The 16,476-nt window shown below is 49.0% G+C and overlaps 1 protein-coding gene across 1 annotated transcript; it reads left to right on the forward strand.

Moving 5' to 3' along the window:
- Positions 1–804: 804 nt before the first annotated feature.
- On the forward strand, positions 805–15,754 carry CACNG1 (calcium voltage-gated channel auxiliary subunit gamma 1). The gene is made up of 4 exons (XM_007959708.2): positions 805–1,039; positions 9,585–9,659; positions 11,261–11,398; positions 15,528–15,754. Exons 1-4 carry the CDS (start codon positions 805–807, stop codon positions 15,752–15,754), a joined length of 675 nt encoding a protein of 224 aa, XP_007957899.1.
- The last annotated feature ends 722 nt before the right edge of the window (positions 15,755–16,476 follow it).

The raw sequence follows: 16,476 nt of genomic DNA on the forward strand, positions 1-16,476 counted from the left end.
ACTAGCTGCTCGCACCACCCAAGGACTCCAGCCTCCCACTGGTCACCTGTCAATCAACCAACTTCTGTTCTTTTTTTCTTAAATGCATTTATTTTGGAAAAGGCAATGTAACCGGAAAATCATGATTACCTGCCATTAATAGAAGATAAAACTAAAAACAGTGCAGCGGAAACAGAGCTGAGACAAGGCCTGCTCTGTGCTCTGAGTCCGGCCCAGGCCAGGCGCCCTCTGTGTGGAAGGGTGGATTACAAGTGTCAGGAAGGGTTAGCACCTCCTAACCCTATAGGAAGCTTCAGAAAGACAACTGAGGAGGAAATGACCTCCCTCAAGTCAGTGTTAGTAACGCCAGGCCCAGCAACCACCTAAAACCACCCCAAGGTTTGGGAAATGAGGCAGGCTCATGAGGACAGCAGGGCCCCAGACTCCCACACCCTGGTCACCGGCCCTCAGAGTGGGAGGTTCAGGCAGCCCACACCTGGCCCCTACCCTGACTCACGCATCCCCCTCACCTTGCCCCACCCGGGGTATTTCTGGCTCCCTGATGGCAAGAACATCCTGAAATCTGAGCAGAAGCCATCACGCTGACATACCGAGTGACGGGCATTAATAGCAGTCTCCTCGGGCCCCTGACACGTCTGGGCAGCTGCTCAACCCCGTCCCTCAGCCCCAAGGCCGGCCCACTCTGGGCTTGCCAGGCACACTAAACTTAGCTCCCACCCCCCGCTCGGTGCCCGCCGCCACCCCTGCCCAGCTACCACCTGCCCTGAGAGTCACGGCTGCTGCGTCCTGCCCGAGGACCCCACCATGTCACAGACCAAAACCGTGAAGGTCCGTGTGACCCTCTCCTTCATTCTGGTGGGCACCGTGCTGGCCATGGTGGCCGTGGTGACCGACCACTGGGCCGTGCTGAGCCCCCACGTGCAGCACCACAACGGCACCTGTGACGTGGCTCACTTCGGCCTCTGGAGGATCTGCACCAAGCACGTCGTCCTGGGTGACGGCGAGGACCAGAGCTGCAGAACCATCACCCTGAGCGGGGGTAACGTACCACTCCCTATCCCCACACCCGCCCCCTGTCCCTCCCTGTCCCCCGCCCCTGGAAACAAGGGCAGGTGTCTCTGGCTCAGGACAGGGCAGGGACGAGGCTCTCAACTGCATGCGGTTGTGCTGATGGCCAGAGCTGGTTGTGAAATGAGGGCACTTGCCTCCAGTTATATCGGTCTCCCTGAAGCTCAGGGCTTTTCATCCAGAGACAAGGGCTGGACAGACAGGACCAAGAGGCTCCCGACAGAAGCTGCGGACCTAACAGTCTAGGGGCTTCTGCTCCCAGCGCTGGTCACTCGTCTGGGCGTGCCTGGCCCTGCTGCCCTCCTACAGAGACAGGCAGGCCAGTGGCTCTGTGCCCCAGGCTGAAAGGTCAGCAGTTTCACTCCCGAGCCTCCCAGCAGGAGCCCCATAGGCCCAGCCACGGAAGTTCTAGAGTCCTTGGGTGGTACACACCACCAGTGCACTCACTGGTAACCACGAGCTTGCAGGTTCGAGCCCAGCCAGAGGCTCTTCAAGCTAGATATGAACAATCAGCCACTGTAAACCCCTGGAGCACAGTTCTGTGACACACGTGGGGTCAGCATATGAGTCAGAACTGACTCCATGGCAACTGGGTACAGAACTTCCAGACACAGTGCCAAAGGAAAACACAGGGCTCTTAGTTTTCTTTAAGAATTTCAAGAGAGTGACAGCAGAGCATTAAACTGAGCACAGGAGCCTCCAAGTGCAGAGTCTGGGGTCACACGCCTGTGAAGCCAGCCCTGCCTTTCTCTCAGGCCCTCTGTCTCTCTGCCCAGCTCCCCAGCTCACACCTCTTCCACTGTCCTTTACATGCATTCCTCCATTTCACAACACGTGGCTGCACCACGCACTGAAGGTTAGTTGCTTGTCTAGAATACCTGGCCCGAGGTGGACCAGTCTCCACTCTGTGTACGTGGAACCCTCTGTATTCACAGCCAACGGACTACGTACGTCAGGACCACTGTGTGGAGTGTGGGAGGCCTGGGCTCTGGTCTTGACCACCCATGAGGTCCCTAGAAAACAAAGCCCCGTTGGCCTCTGCTTCAACCTCTGTAAGATACAGGACTTGGCCTCAGCTGTCCAGTCCCCACAAACGTCCCTCCAAGGTGGCAGTGGTCCTCAGTGCATGTGTGTCATCTCACCAGATTGCAGAACTTTTCCTTGGATGTCAGACAGCTGCCCCTTGAGACCGGCCCTTCAGAGCATCCATGCTGTGTGCCCCAGGATCCTTCAACCTGGGCCCAGCCCCACGCCTCCTGCTCTGCTCCTGTCTTTCCTCCCCTCCCACTTCCTCCAGGAATCTGTGCTCACCCCTCCCCCCCAGATGCCTAAAAGACTCATAAATACGCAGCTGCCTTGGAAAAACAGAGTCCCAGCACTGAGGGCAGAGACGGGTGTGACCGTGTGCTAGAAGGGTATCACATAGCTGGGAGCCCACTGCCCTCAGCCGCCGCAGAGCACACCCATAAACAGATGTGTCATCCGGACAGCTCTTCTGGGCCAGGCCAGGCAGGGCACAGGGCGAGGCAGCCTATCCAGGGACCACACGCGGGTACTCCCATCACAGCCCTGCTCCCTGACCTTGGAGCCACCTGCCTATTAAAGTCTGGGGAGTTCAAGGAGCAGATGAGTGGGAGGTGAGCATGGTTCACACAAGGAAGAAACACTGGAAGAAGTGACTGGACCAGCCACAGAAGATGAGCAGGCACAGCCACCCTTGAGTCTGATTAGAGCCCACCTCTTTGCCTTCTCACCCCAGTCCAGCTGCGAGTCAGACGCCCCCCACCCCACCCGCACCACTGAGCACCATCTTCCCTCCAACAAACTTCTGAAGCCTATTTCCGTATCTCTGCTGCTTCCTTCTCCTCTCTTTGTGTGTGGATGTCCCTTTCCTTTCCACACTCCCAGGACTCCTCTGTTGTGGAGGGAGGAAGAGGATTCAAACGTGTTTTCTCATGTATTGTAACAACAGCAGTAGCAGTAATAATCCAGCTGCGAGTCAGACGCCCCCCACCCCACCCGCACCACTGAGCACCATCTTCCCTCCAACAAACTTCTGAAGCCTATTTCCGTATCTCTGCTGCTTCCTTCTCCTCTCTTTGTGTGTGGACGTCCCTTTCCTTTCCACACTCCCAGGACTCCTCTGTTGTGGAGGGAGGAAGAGGATTCAAACGTGTTTTCTCATGTATTGTAACAACAGCAGTAGCAGTAATAATAACAAATGCAAAGGTAGACTATGCTTTACATGTACTAACAGGGGGAGCTCTGGTAGCGTAGTCCTAAGGCACTTGACTGCTAACCAGAAGGCTGGCGGTTCAAACCCACCAGCCGCTCCTCGGAAGGAAGGTTGGGTAATCTACTTCCGTAGATGTACTGCCTCAGAAACCCAAGGAGGGGCCGCCATGAGTCGACTTGACTGGACGGCAGTGAGTTTGTTTTTTAAATACTAACGTGGGGTGATATCAGAAGACAATGGCAGAGTAAGGATCTCCCCACATCCTCTCCTCCGTAGAAGCAGTGAGCGCTCGGGTACAGATGGTCAGAATCAATGTTTGCAGGACTCTGGAACCAGTCCAAAGTCTTGACTATTTAATTCAAGAAAGATGGTTGAGTTCCAATAAGAATAGAACGTTTTGTGATGTTTGAACTTGCCCTATTCCTCTTCACCCCTCCTGGCTCCACCAAAAAAAAAAAAAACCAACCAACCAATTGCTGTGGACTTGATTCCAACTCACGTGTGTCAGAGTAGAACCGTGCTCCGCGGGGCTTCCTAGGGCTGGTTTTTCGGAAGGAGATCACCAGGCTTTTCTTTCAAGGAGCTGAGGACTTAACTGTTTGCACTACACGGGACTCCTTGCCCCTCCCCTTTAGTGTCGAAAGCCATCAGCCCAGCAGCCATTGGAGGTTACAGAGCAGGCTGGAGAGCTTCCGAGCCTCATTGCTGGGAAATGTCATTCTGGCCGATCTGATAGTTCTGTGGAAGACCCCACTTGCAACCAAAAAAGCCCAAACCCTCTGCCACTGAGTCTATTGCGACTCACAGTGATCCTATAGGACAGAGCAGAACTGCCCCATAGGGTTTCCAAGGCTGTAATCTTTACGGAAGCAGACTGCCTCATCTTCCTCCTGGAGAGCAACTGGTGGGTTTAAACTACCAACCTTTTGGTTAGGAGCTTAATGCCTTTAGCACTGCACCACCAGAGCCCCTTCCCATTTGCAAAGCTGTATGAGCCCTGACTCTGAGCTTACCCAGTGCAGACAGTGTTCACCCCAAGGGCATCTGTCAAAAACAATCATTGCCATTGTTTAACACCTGGCTGCCTAAGGCAAACGTCAGGCTCACCAACAAACTTAAAAGGGAAAGCTGGAGAAAGGGGTACTCACAGTGGGCTTTGAAAAGGACAATATTTGTTCTTTTATGTTTGGCTTATTTCACCTGGTATGGTAGCTGGCTGTGTGTCAACTTGGCTAGCTCTGGTTTTAAGTGGCTGGGCAGCTGGATGTAGTTATTTCCCATGATGAGACTGGTAATCAACTCTGTGGTGGAATCTACTGTGAGCAGCTGAGTAGCTGCCTTAGGGAATGTGGTCTGCGTCCAGCACTTAGGAGGAAGCTTTGAGAAAGGTCTCTAGCTTTTTGGCACATTTGGATCCTGCATTTGGCTGAGTCACGAGTGAGCGGCCTACCGTGTTGTCTGCCAATCTTGGGACTATCTCTGGACTTGAAATAGTGGCCTGCCGTGTTATTTGATAATCTTGGAACTGTGCCATTTTTCTTGTCGCTCTTGGGTTTGTCAGCCTCAGCAGCCGGCAGCTGCCTCAGTGAAGAGATCCCTCAGGTCCAGTGAGCTGAGAGCAAGAGGCAGAGCTGAAGCCCAGGGTCGAAGGGCCTTCACCCAGTCCCTAGAGCTGGCACTTTGAAGTTGGACTGCTAGCTTCCAAAACCATGAGAGAACAAATCCCTGTTGGTTAAAACCATCCATTTGTGGTATGTCTTCTTATAGCAGCACCAGGGAAACAAAACACTTAGCATCTTCGCCTGTATCATAGCATGGATCAGAATTTCACTGGGGCTGCAGGGAGTGGAATCAACTCAATGCTAAGAGTATCAGAACCTCATTTCTCTCTGACTGAGTAATAGTCCATTGTACAGATACATCACATTCTGTTTATCCATCTGTCTGCTGATGGGCACTTTTAGCTGATGGGAACCATGCTGCAGTAAACATTAGCAGTGGGGTCATCAGGGTTGGTGTCACCCCCTGCCATGGACCTCCTTCCACACCAGGCCATTCAGAATCCTTAGTAATATTTATTATCAACTGTAATCATAGAATAATATGTGATAAATATAATTGTAAAGTACTTAAATGTAATGTTTTTTAGATTATAAGAACACTAACAAAATTGTTTCGTGCAATCTTTCTACATTGAATTACATTATTACATTATTAGTACCTGAGTGGAAGCTTTTTTTGATCTTTCTCCTTTTCCTCTAAGTACTACTTCATTCTCAAAAAAGTGATTGCTATCGGGTCACGAATACTAATTACCACAATACTGTAGCTAAAACACAAGAAAATTTAACAAAATCAGCAACTATAAAAACAGTGGCCACAAGGAAAACAGCAGCGTGTGCTCGTAGCACGTGCAGACGAAAGCACAAGGCTCGAAGAATCACTGTATTAGGTAATGATGACAGCTCTCACAGAGCACATCTGAAGGTTCAAAAAATAAATTAGCATAGAGTTTCAGCCTCTTAGGTATAGTGATACATATACACGCGGCTCACAAACAATGGTTTTGTTATTGTAACTACAGGAATATTTTCATAAAAAATAATAAATTTCTGCTGAAACACTACCCAAAACTTTTACAGACGGTCACTTTGGTGTCACCTCCTCCGACCGTGCACCTTCTTGGTGATGCCACTGAACATTACCGTAAGATAGGTTTGAGTCCCCACTTTCAGCTCTTTTGTGTCCGTACCTAGCAGGGGAATTGCTGGGTCATGTGGGAATTCTATTTTTGAGGACCTGCCAAACTCTCTTCCAGAGTGGCTACACTATATTACAATCCCACCAACAACAGATGAGGGCTGTAACTTCTCCACATCCTCTCTAACACTTGTTATTTTCCATGTCTCTGGTAATAGCTCCGTGGAGTTGACTCTGACTCACAACGACCTCATCCTAGTGAGTCTGAAATGGTATCTCACTGTGGGTTTGATTTGCCTTTCCCTGATGAGTGGTGATCTTTTCATGTGTTCATGGTCCCTTCGTACATCTTCTTTGTGCCCTGTCTTATCAAGTTACCCTTGATGAGGAGTGTCCACAGATACCACCTGGGCCAAGGGGCAGGGGTTGGGATAGAAGGGGCTCACCACGGTGTCTTCCCATCTGAATAAGACCCTACACTCTTCTTGAGTGAAGCTGGCACGTGCTTTGTTTGATTTGTCCTGAATGTTGGTGCTGGACATGTCCAAACTGAGGCTTGGGTCTGACATGGCACCTCCCCTGCTGGGGGCCATCAGGGACCACGAAGGGGCTGGTGGTCTCCAGTGGGCAGCCATGTGGCCTTGGAGCTGATGGCTCTCCCAGGTTGAGGGCAAAAGACACTGGTCTGTCTCATGTGCTAAGTCCAAGAAAGGAGCTGTAGTTGCCCGTCAGTTTTTAGGCTCTGAGTTTAACCACATCTGAGAGTGGCTGGACATTGATAATTTCATATAGGTCAACCTATAGCTGTGGAAAGGAGCCCTGGTGGCACAGTGGTTAAACACTCAGCTGCCAACCAAAAGGTTGGCAGTGCAAACCCATCCGCCGTTCTGCAGGAGAAAGATGGGGCAGTCTGCTTCTGTAAAGACGACAGCCTTGGGAACAGTATGGAGCTGTTCTATTCTGTCCTGTAGGGTCACTATGAGCCAAAATCGACTCGACGGCAATGTGTTTGGTGGTTTGAGAGAAGCAAACCCACCAGCCACTCCTCAGAAGGAAGATGGGGCAATCTACTTCCGTAGTGATACTGCCTCGGAAACCCAAGGAGGGGTTGCTATGAGTCGGGTCTGACTCGACGGCACATAACAACAACAACAACAACATGGCTTCCAGATGCCCCAACTGGAAATTCCACCCACTGGGCTCCCCTGTCTGAGACATTTAATGGGGGAAAGGGGGGAAGTAGAAATATTTGCATCTGCAGACATTTAACCTACCTGTCTGTGTGTGAAGGAGTCCCTGGTGGTACAGATGGTTAAGCACTTGATTACTAAGTAGAACATTGGTGGTTTGAACCCACTCAGAGGCACCTCAGAGGAAAGGCCTGACAATCTGCCTCTGAAAGGTCACAGCCATTGAAAACCCTAAGGAGCAGTTCTATGGGCCCATCTGAGTCAGAATCAACAGGAACCGGTTTGTGTGTGTGTGTGTCGTTCTGAACTAAGATAGTCTCTACCCAAGCACCGAGCATCAGTAGCAGTTTTCCAGAACAGAGGCTGGTGTTTATCTGGTGGAAGTTTAATAACCCAAACATTACCTGGGCAAGGGCAGCCACAGCAACCCAGAACCGCCTGATAGCTGCGCCCTGGCCGGGCTCGCCAGGGGCCTTTATCTCACACCCTCTGCTCCAAAGCTTTTAACTCAGGGACAGCGAGTCATCAGGGAGGCAGCCGACCGTGAAATACACTTGAATGCAGTCAATTCTTTTCAGAGGGTTTTCAATGACAACCGAAATCAGCCCTTCAAGAATGAAATGAAAATGTCCCTTTGTCCAGAGGGAGACACATGGGGAGACGTATGACACAGGATGAGCCATTTTGAAGCAGTGACTCAAGAGAATCTATAACTAATAACTAACAAACAGGAGAGGTTTGCGTTCTGCTCTCAAACAGCACTGGGAGAGAGAAAAGAGCAGCATCCATTCTGACATCAGCACCGGCAGCCAGCCACCCCAGGTACCTCTGTTCAAAAGGAAAGTGATTTAAATATAGACGCTCAAAGAGAAGGCTGTTTACCTCACAGAACATTTGCTGCTGCTAAACCAGGACCAGACTCAGGGCTCACTTCCTTCCTCAAACACAGAACAGGCAGCACTCTGCCACTGGTGGGTAGGGGATCAGTTGGAGGCCACAGACTTAAGTAGCTGTTTGATAATTTAGGCCAAATACAAGGAAGGCTTCAGCAGGTGCTTTTCCAGGAAACTAAGCATCAACAACTTGTGATAATTTAAATGTGGCCTCAAGGCAGAGAAATGAATTAATGGACTAGGTGCCACCTGAAATAGGGTCAGGGATGTTTTTTTCTGTTCAGAGTCACTGACCCACAGGAAGGTGAAATCAGTGAAGGGCCTCACACAAATAAAAAGCAACCTAAATTTAGTTTTTTGGAGGTTTTTTTTTTTTTTTTTAGGAGAGAAACTAATAAAGAATCCATTCCTGTACTTGCTAATACAGGAAGAAAGAATGTAACTCTAACTCAGTAAGTGATAAGAATGTTCTTGTATTTGATAGCCTAGTTATGAGAGAAAGAGGAGAAAAATGGAAGTCAGTGTGAATTTCTGCTTTGAGCTCCACCCCCTTTCTTCACCCCCTGCCACATCAAATCCATACAGGTGGGCCTACTATTTACAGATAGATTGTCTTCAGCTTTTAGGACACTTACCAGGGAGGCTCAGCAGCTTGCTGGGGGAAGGTCTTGGCCAGCCTTCCTATGACCACAGTGAACGACCTGGAGGCCACTTCTAGCCCTAAGATGGAGATTCTCTACCCTGGCCCAAGTTCAATCCAGATGGTGCAGAAAAGTCCTCCTCAGGAGGTCTGAGGCAGGAGTTCCCAGCCAGGCTGAACATCAGCATCACTTGGAATGCTTCTGAAAAACACTGATCTCCAGGTTGCATCCAACGAACCAGGGAGTGGGCCTGGATTCTGATGAGCAGCACACAAGAAAACACCAGCTCTGGATCCTGTTTCTAGATTCTGGGTGAACTCAGGGCTTCTCAGTCTCAGTACTATTGCCACTGTGGGCCCATCCTTCCTTGTCGTGGGGCTTTTCCTGTGCGTTGTAGGTGGCTTAACAGCATCCCTGGTCTTTACCCACCAGATGCCAGTAGCACCCTCCCCACCTATTGTCCCAGCTGTGAAAATCAACAAACGTCTCCAGACATTGCCCACTGCCCCCAGGGGGCAGAATTGGTCCCAGCTGCGAACACTATTTGGGCCTTTGTTGACCATGGACTCTGTACCCAAGCCCTGAGCCTGGGTTGCTCTGTCTAATGGACTGTCTGCCTCGAGGATTCACTCGACCTTGGCTTCCTGAGAAGCATCTAGCTTCGGAGGCAACCCCATGCTCCCACTGGAATTTTGTTCTGAGGGTCAGAGAAAGATGGTCGTTTCAGCCAAACTTCAGTTCAGGGTTTGGGAAGCAGGGAGTCAGCTAGAGTACCCCTTCCCTGCCCCCATGGGGTGGCACCCACCCTCCCTTGGCCAAGACTCTTCCACTCACAGGTTGTCTCCCTTATTTGCAGAGAAAAACTGTTCCTACTTCAGGCATTTCAACCCAGGCGAGAGCTCGGAGATCTTCGAAGTCACCACTCAGAAAGGTGAGCCCGCTGGCGGTGGATGGGGGGGGGGCGGTGAGAAGTGCTTTCCGTCACACGCTGCTGAGCCAGAAAATCATTTGGCACTGGAGCCCTGACCCTCCTGCTCCTGATGGAAACCCAGCCCGTCCTGACGCATTTGATCACAGGACTCGTCATCCTCCTCGCTCTGGAGGGCCGGGATGGTGGCACTCTGTCTCCAGGTGTCCTGGAGCTGTGAGGCACCAGGTCTTGGGAGAGGCTGCAAAAGAGATGTTTCCTAGTGGCCTCCTAATGGCAGCAGGGATCCATTCTCCACCAGAGCCGAAGGGGAGCCGTGGTGGCAGGCGCTCCGGAAATGGAACAAGCACTCTAACCCCTGGGATGGCTTTCAGGATGGGTAGGGTCAGAGTCTGCGGGGACTCAGGGCCTGATGCCCGCCCTCGCCTGTAAGTCAGCCCCAGGCCTCTAGAGGGAAGCCAGGTGGAGAACCGTGCGGTCCCAGCACATTGTGCTCTGGGGGTCTTTAGTGATTGTTGGAGCCCAGATACGTGCCCGCTGCTGTAAATACAGACGTGTGTGCTTATGGCTGCTCATAGCACACATTCATCCACAGTCACACATTCACACACTCCAACACACACTCACACTCACACTCACTCCTGTTGACTGATCCTCACACACAAGCACACATATATACACACATATATGCATTCATACACTAATACACACTCATACTCCTGCTGACAAATCCTTACACATAGCACACACTAGCACACACTTGCACACATTCACACACTAACACTCACACACACTAGCATCCATTCATATACTCATGCTGACAAATCCTTACATGCATAGCACACACACTCACACACTTACACACACTAATGCCCTCACACAAACACATTCACATACACTAATACACACACAAATACACTCATACCGACAAATTCTTACACTCATGGTACACACACACATACTGACAAATCCTTACATGTGTGGTGCACAGACTCACATACCTACACACACTCCCTGTCTGACAGATTCTTACATGTGTGGCACACACATGTACATGCACACCCTTCCCATACACACGCTGACAAATCCTTACACGTGCAGCACATCCATCCACTCACCCACACACTCTCTCTCTGACACATCCTTACACAGGTGGCACGTGCCTTTGCCCACCCACACACATTCTGTCTGACACATCTTTACACACCCACTCTCAGTAACACCACACTCGGGCTTCCCTCCAGAGGCCCTTGTCAGTCCCAGAGCAGGCCCCCCACGGCCCAGGTGCCTCCTCTGCCCTGCCAGTTGGACCAAGATTTCTGCTCTAGAAAAGTCTCCAGCCACATGGCTGCCTCCTTCCAAGGCTTCTGCCTCTGGTGGCCGGTTCTTGCAGTGCAGTGAGCATGAAGTGGAAGGAGGCTCCCGGTGAAGAAGTCCCTTTAGTTGCTGTGCAATTTTGAGGAAGTTCCTGAATCTCTCAGACCTTCCGTTTTCTCACGTGTGAAATGGAAGTAGTAGGCGTGAGCTTTGTCACTAGTCTGGTTGGAGGAGCTGGTCCGGACCGCAGCGACCACTGAGTCCTCTTGCCCCTTTGTGTTTTGCAGAGTATAGCATCTCGGCGGCTGCCATCTCCATCTTCAGCCTTGGCTTCATCATTTTGGGCACCATCTGCATCCTCCTGTCATTCCGGAAGAAGAGAGATTACCTGCTGAGGCCAGGATCCATGTTCTACGCCTTCGCAGGTAGAGCGGGGACTCCTGCCCATGTACCCAGATTTAGGGGCAACGTCATGAGGGAGGGTGTTCTGACACAACACCCTCCCGCCTACCTCAGGACTCATTGTTGTTAGTGCCATCGGGTCAGTCCCGAATCACAGAGCTCTTGTTTGACGGAGTGAAAGACTGCCCAGTCCGGCACCGTTCCACTACCATTGCTCTGCTTGGGCCCATTATTGTAGCTACTGTGTCAGTCCATCTCACCGAGGGTCTTCCCTTTTCTGCAGACCTTCTACTTCACCATACGTGACATGCTTCTGACAACATGACCCATGTATGAGAGATGAAGTCTGGCATTCTCGTTTCTTAAGAACATTCTGGCTGTAATTTTTCCAAGACAGATTTGGTCATTATTCCGACAGTCCATGGTCTATTCAATATTCTTCATCAACATCATGATGCAAATGCATCAATTCTTCTTCGATCTTCCTTATTCACTGTCCAGCTCTCACAAGCATGTGAGTCTGTTGAAAATTCTACGGCTTGGGTCAGGCACACCTTAGTCTCCTAAGTGACATCTTTCCTCTTTAACACTTTAAAGAGGTCTTGTGCAGCAGATTTGCCCAATGCAACACGTCATTTGATTCCTTGACTGTTGATTCCATGGGCACTGATTGTGGATCCGAGTAAAATGAAATCCTTGACAACTGCAGTCTTTTCTCCATTTATCATGATGTTGCCCACTGGTCCAGGTGTGAAGACTTTTGTTTTCTTTATATTGAGGTGTGATCCATACAGAATCTTCATCAGTAAGTGCTTCAAGTCTTCTTCACTTTCAGCAAGCAAGGTGTGTCATCTGCATTTGTTAATAAGTCTTCCTCCAATCCTGATGCCACATTCTTTATTTAATCTGGTTTCTTGGATTATTTGCTCAGCATACAGATTGAATAAGTATGGTGAAAGGATACTACTTAACACACCTTTCCTGATTTTAAACCATGCAGTATCCCCTTGTTCTGTTTGAACAACTGACTCTTGGTCCAGGTACAGATTCTTGCAAGCACAATTAAGTGTTCTAGAATTCCCATTCTTTGTAGTGTTATCCATAATTTGTTATGATCCACACAGTTGAATGCCTTTGCATAGCTAGTAAAACACAGGTAAACATCATTCTGGTATTCTTTGCTTTCAGCCAAGATCCATCTGACATCAGCAATGATATCCCTCATTCTACTTCCTCTTCTGAATCTGGCTTGAATTTCTGGCAGTTCCATGTCAATGTCTCACTGCAACCACTTTAAAATTATCTTCATCAAAATTTAACATGCATATGATATTAATTACATGGTTCAATAATTTCTGCATACTGTTGGAATGAGTAAAAATATGGATCTCTTCCAGTTGGTTGGCCAGGTAGCTGTCTTCCACATTTCTTGGCATAAACAAGTGAGCACCTCCAGTGCTACATCTGTTTCTTAAAACATCTCAATGGGTATTTCATCAATTCCCGGAGCCTTGTTTTCACTAATTTCTTCAGTGCAGCTTGGACTTCTTCCTTCAGTACCATTGGTTCTTGATCCCTCCTGAAATGGCTGAACATTGACCAATTCTTTTTGGTATAGTGACTCTGTGTATTCCTTCCATCTCCTTTTGATGCTTCTTGCATGTTCAATATTTTGCCATTAGAATCCTTCAACATTGCAACTCGAGGCTTGAATTTTTCTTCAGTTCTTCCAGCTTGAGAAACGCAGTGTGTTCCTCCCCTTTGATTTTCCATTTCCAGTGTTTTGCACGTTTCATTATAATACTTTATTTTGTTCTCTTGAACTGCCCTTTGAAATCTTCTTTTCAGATATTTTACTTCATCATTCATTTGCTTTAGCTACTCTCCTTGCAAGAGTGAGTTTCAAGTCAATGTCATGAGACAAAGTGTATGTGAGCTGCTGTATGGAAAATGAATTTGCTGTGTAAACTTTCACCCAAATCATAATAAAAATTAAAAAAAAAAAAATAGAGTGAGTTTCAGAGCTTCTTCTGATATCTATTTTGGCCTCTTCTTCCTTTCCTGTCTTTTTAATGACCTTTTGTTTTCTTCACGTATGATGTTCTTGTCACCCCACAACTCATCTTGTCTTTGGCCACTGGTGTCCAATGCATCAAATCTCTTCTTCAGGTGATCTCAAAATTTGCTTGAGATTTAATCAAGGTCATGCTTTGGCTCTCGTGAACTTGTTTGAATTTTCTTTAGCTTCACCTTAAACTTGCATATGAGCAACTGATGCTCTGCTCCCCAGTTGGCTCCTGGCCTAATTCTGACTGATGTTACTGACCTTCTCCATTGTCTCTTTCCACAGATGTACTTGATTTGATTTCTGTGTGTTACATTTGGTGAGATTCATGCATACAGTTGCTGTTTACATTGTTTGAAGAAGGCATCTGCAATGAACAAGTCATCAGTCGTGCAAAATTCTATCATGCAATCTCTGGCATCATGTCTATACCCAAAGTCATATTTTCCACCAAGGCCATATTCTCCAGTTACAAATGCTGCTTCTTTGTTTCCAACTTTTGCATTCCAATCACCAGTAATTATAAATACATCTTGGTTGCATGTTTGGTCTATTTCAGACTGCAGAAGTGGGCATAAACCTTTAATTTCTTCATCTTTAGCTTTAGTGGTGGGTACATAAATTTGAATAATTAACTGGTATTAACTGGTCTTCCTTTTATGCATATGGATATTGTCCTATCATTGATAGCCTTGTGTTTCAGGACAGATCTTGAAATGTTCTTTTTGATGATGAATGTGATGCCATTCCTCTTTACTTTGTCATTGCTGGTATACTTGACCATTAGATTGTCTGATTCAAAATGGCCAATACCAATCCATTTCAGCTCCCTAATACCTAGGATATTGATCTTTATCCATTCCATTTCATTTTTGACAACTTCCAACTTTCCTAGATGCATACTCCACACATTCCATAGTCCACTTACTAACGGAGGTTTGCAGCCGTTTCTTCTCATTTGAGACATGTCACACAAAGCAAATGAAGGTCCTGAAAGCTTTACTCCATGCACATCATTAAGGTCGACTCTACTCTGAGGAAGCAACTCTTGCCAAGTTGTATTTTAAGTTTCTTCCAACCTGAGGGGCTAATCTTCTGGCACTATATCGGACAACCTCAGGACTTTGGTGTGGAGCAATTCCCAGGCTCCCTCCAGGAACGTGGTTGAGGCCTCCACAACCCTAGGCAAGCTGGGAGGCAGACCTTGAAAGTTTGTCCCTTTCTCACAATGACTTAATCCTCAGAGCACAGTATAAATAAACTTCACAGAAAACAATCAAGAAAGAACAGGGACTCAAACAAGTATATGTACACAGATATTCAGAGCAGCCAAACGATGGGAAATACCGAAATGTCTGTCAATGGATGAATGTGTAAATAAACAATTGTGACATATCCATACAATGGAATATCATCAGCCATAAAAAGAAATGAAGTACTGATATTTCCTTGTAATATCATGATGTAATAATGAAGTCTTCCAACACAGATGAACTTCAAAAACATTGTGCAAAGTAAAAGGTGCCATCACTCAAGGCCCCATGTTATAGGATTCAATTGTTACGAAATGTCCAGAGAATGCAACTCTATGGAGACAAAGCAGACTGGTGGTTACCAGGGGCACGGAGGAGGGGAAGTGAGGACAACTTCCCAGGCGCAGGGGTCCCTCTGGGTGAAGGAATTTCTGGAATTAGATAGAGTGGTGGCTGCACAACAGCTGAATGGTCTAAATGCCATGGAATTACTCACTTTAAACCCGTTAATTTAATGTTATGTGAATTTCACCTCAATAATAATAATAATAAGTCATAAAGGAAAGAGGGTGGGGGGAGGGAGGGAAGGAGGAAGGGAGAAAAGAAAAACTGAAAAAACCCAACTCTGTGAACCTTCTGAGGGATGAGTGAGCTAGCTGTGTGGTGCACAGGCAGATGGGTCACTTGCCACCTCGGTCTTGAGGAAGCTTTTCCCCCAAGGAGGGCGCCTACGGCTCCACGCACAGATGCGCACGGGCGGGCAGCACAGGCTGGGGCTGGATACGGGCGAAGGGAGAGCCACCCGCCCTTCAGTGCCACCCTCTCTGTGCCCAGGTCTCTGCATCCTCGTCTCGGTGGAGGTCATGCGGCAGTCAGTGAAGCGCATGGTGGACAGCGAGGACACGGTCTGGATCGACTACTACTACTCCTGGTCCTTCGCCTGCGCCTGCACGGCCTTCGTCCTGCTCTTCCTAGGCGGCCTGGCCCTCCTGCTCTTCGCCCTGCCTCGAATGCCCCAGAACCCATGGGAGTCCTGCATGGACGCTGAACCCGAGCATTAGTCTCCTGGGGCCCCAGCGACCCTTGGGGCTTTCCCTTCGGAAGCCGCGCCCCCGGGCCAGGAGGTTCTGGAGAGGAGGCGAGCATGGTGCACCTCCCTGGTCCCCTCCACTGCACGCTGACAGCCACGGCTGCTTCCCTCCTCCGAGGACTTCTCTGCGCTGCGGGGGCTCCTCTCCTAGAGCGCGAGGACTCTGCGTCCAGACCTGCCTGTGGGCAGAAGGAGGCAGGACAGGCTGGGACACCGGTGTTTGGAGAGGCCTGACCTTCCTCAGGACCCTACGGGTACAAACAGTTAAACACTGGACTGCTAACTGAAAGGATGGTGGTTCAAATTCGCCCAGAGGTGCCGTGGAAGAAAAGGCCCATGATCTCCTCCCACAAGGTTACAGCCTTGAAAACCCCCAGGACACAGTTCTACCCTGAGGCACATGGGGTGGGTTGAGTTGGAATCCACTCAGTGGCAATTACTTAGCTGGATCTCCCACAGCAGCTCCCACTTGTTCCAGCGCCCGTTGTCTTTGATGAGTTGGTTCTAGCTGTCCTCTGCAAACCTCACAGAGGCCCCTGCGCTTGTAGACTAGCTCTGGGTGTTCCCCTGTGTGAATAGCCAGCTCCCCTCTTCTTCTCTGTGACAAGGTAAACACTCTTTCCTACATCCCCTCCTTGGCTTCCAGAAGCCCTGAGAAGCGTTTTTAACTGGGCAGACTCTGACCGTGCTTTG

The sequence above is a fragment of the Orycteropus afer genome, unplaced genomic scaffold, assembly GCF_000298275.1.
Source record: "Orycteropus afer afer isolate SDZICR_OR568_19922 unplaced genomic scaffold, OryAfe1.0 scaffold00018, whole genome shotgun sequence".
Lineage (NCBI taxonomy): Eukaryota > Metazoa > Chordata > Mammalia > Tubulidentata > Orycteropodidae > Orycteropus > Orycteropus afer.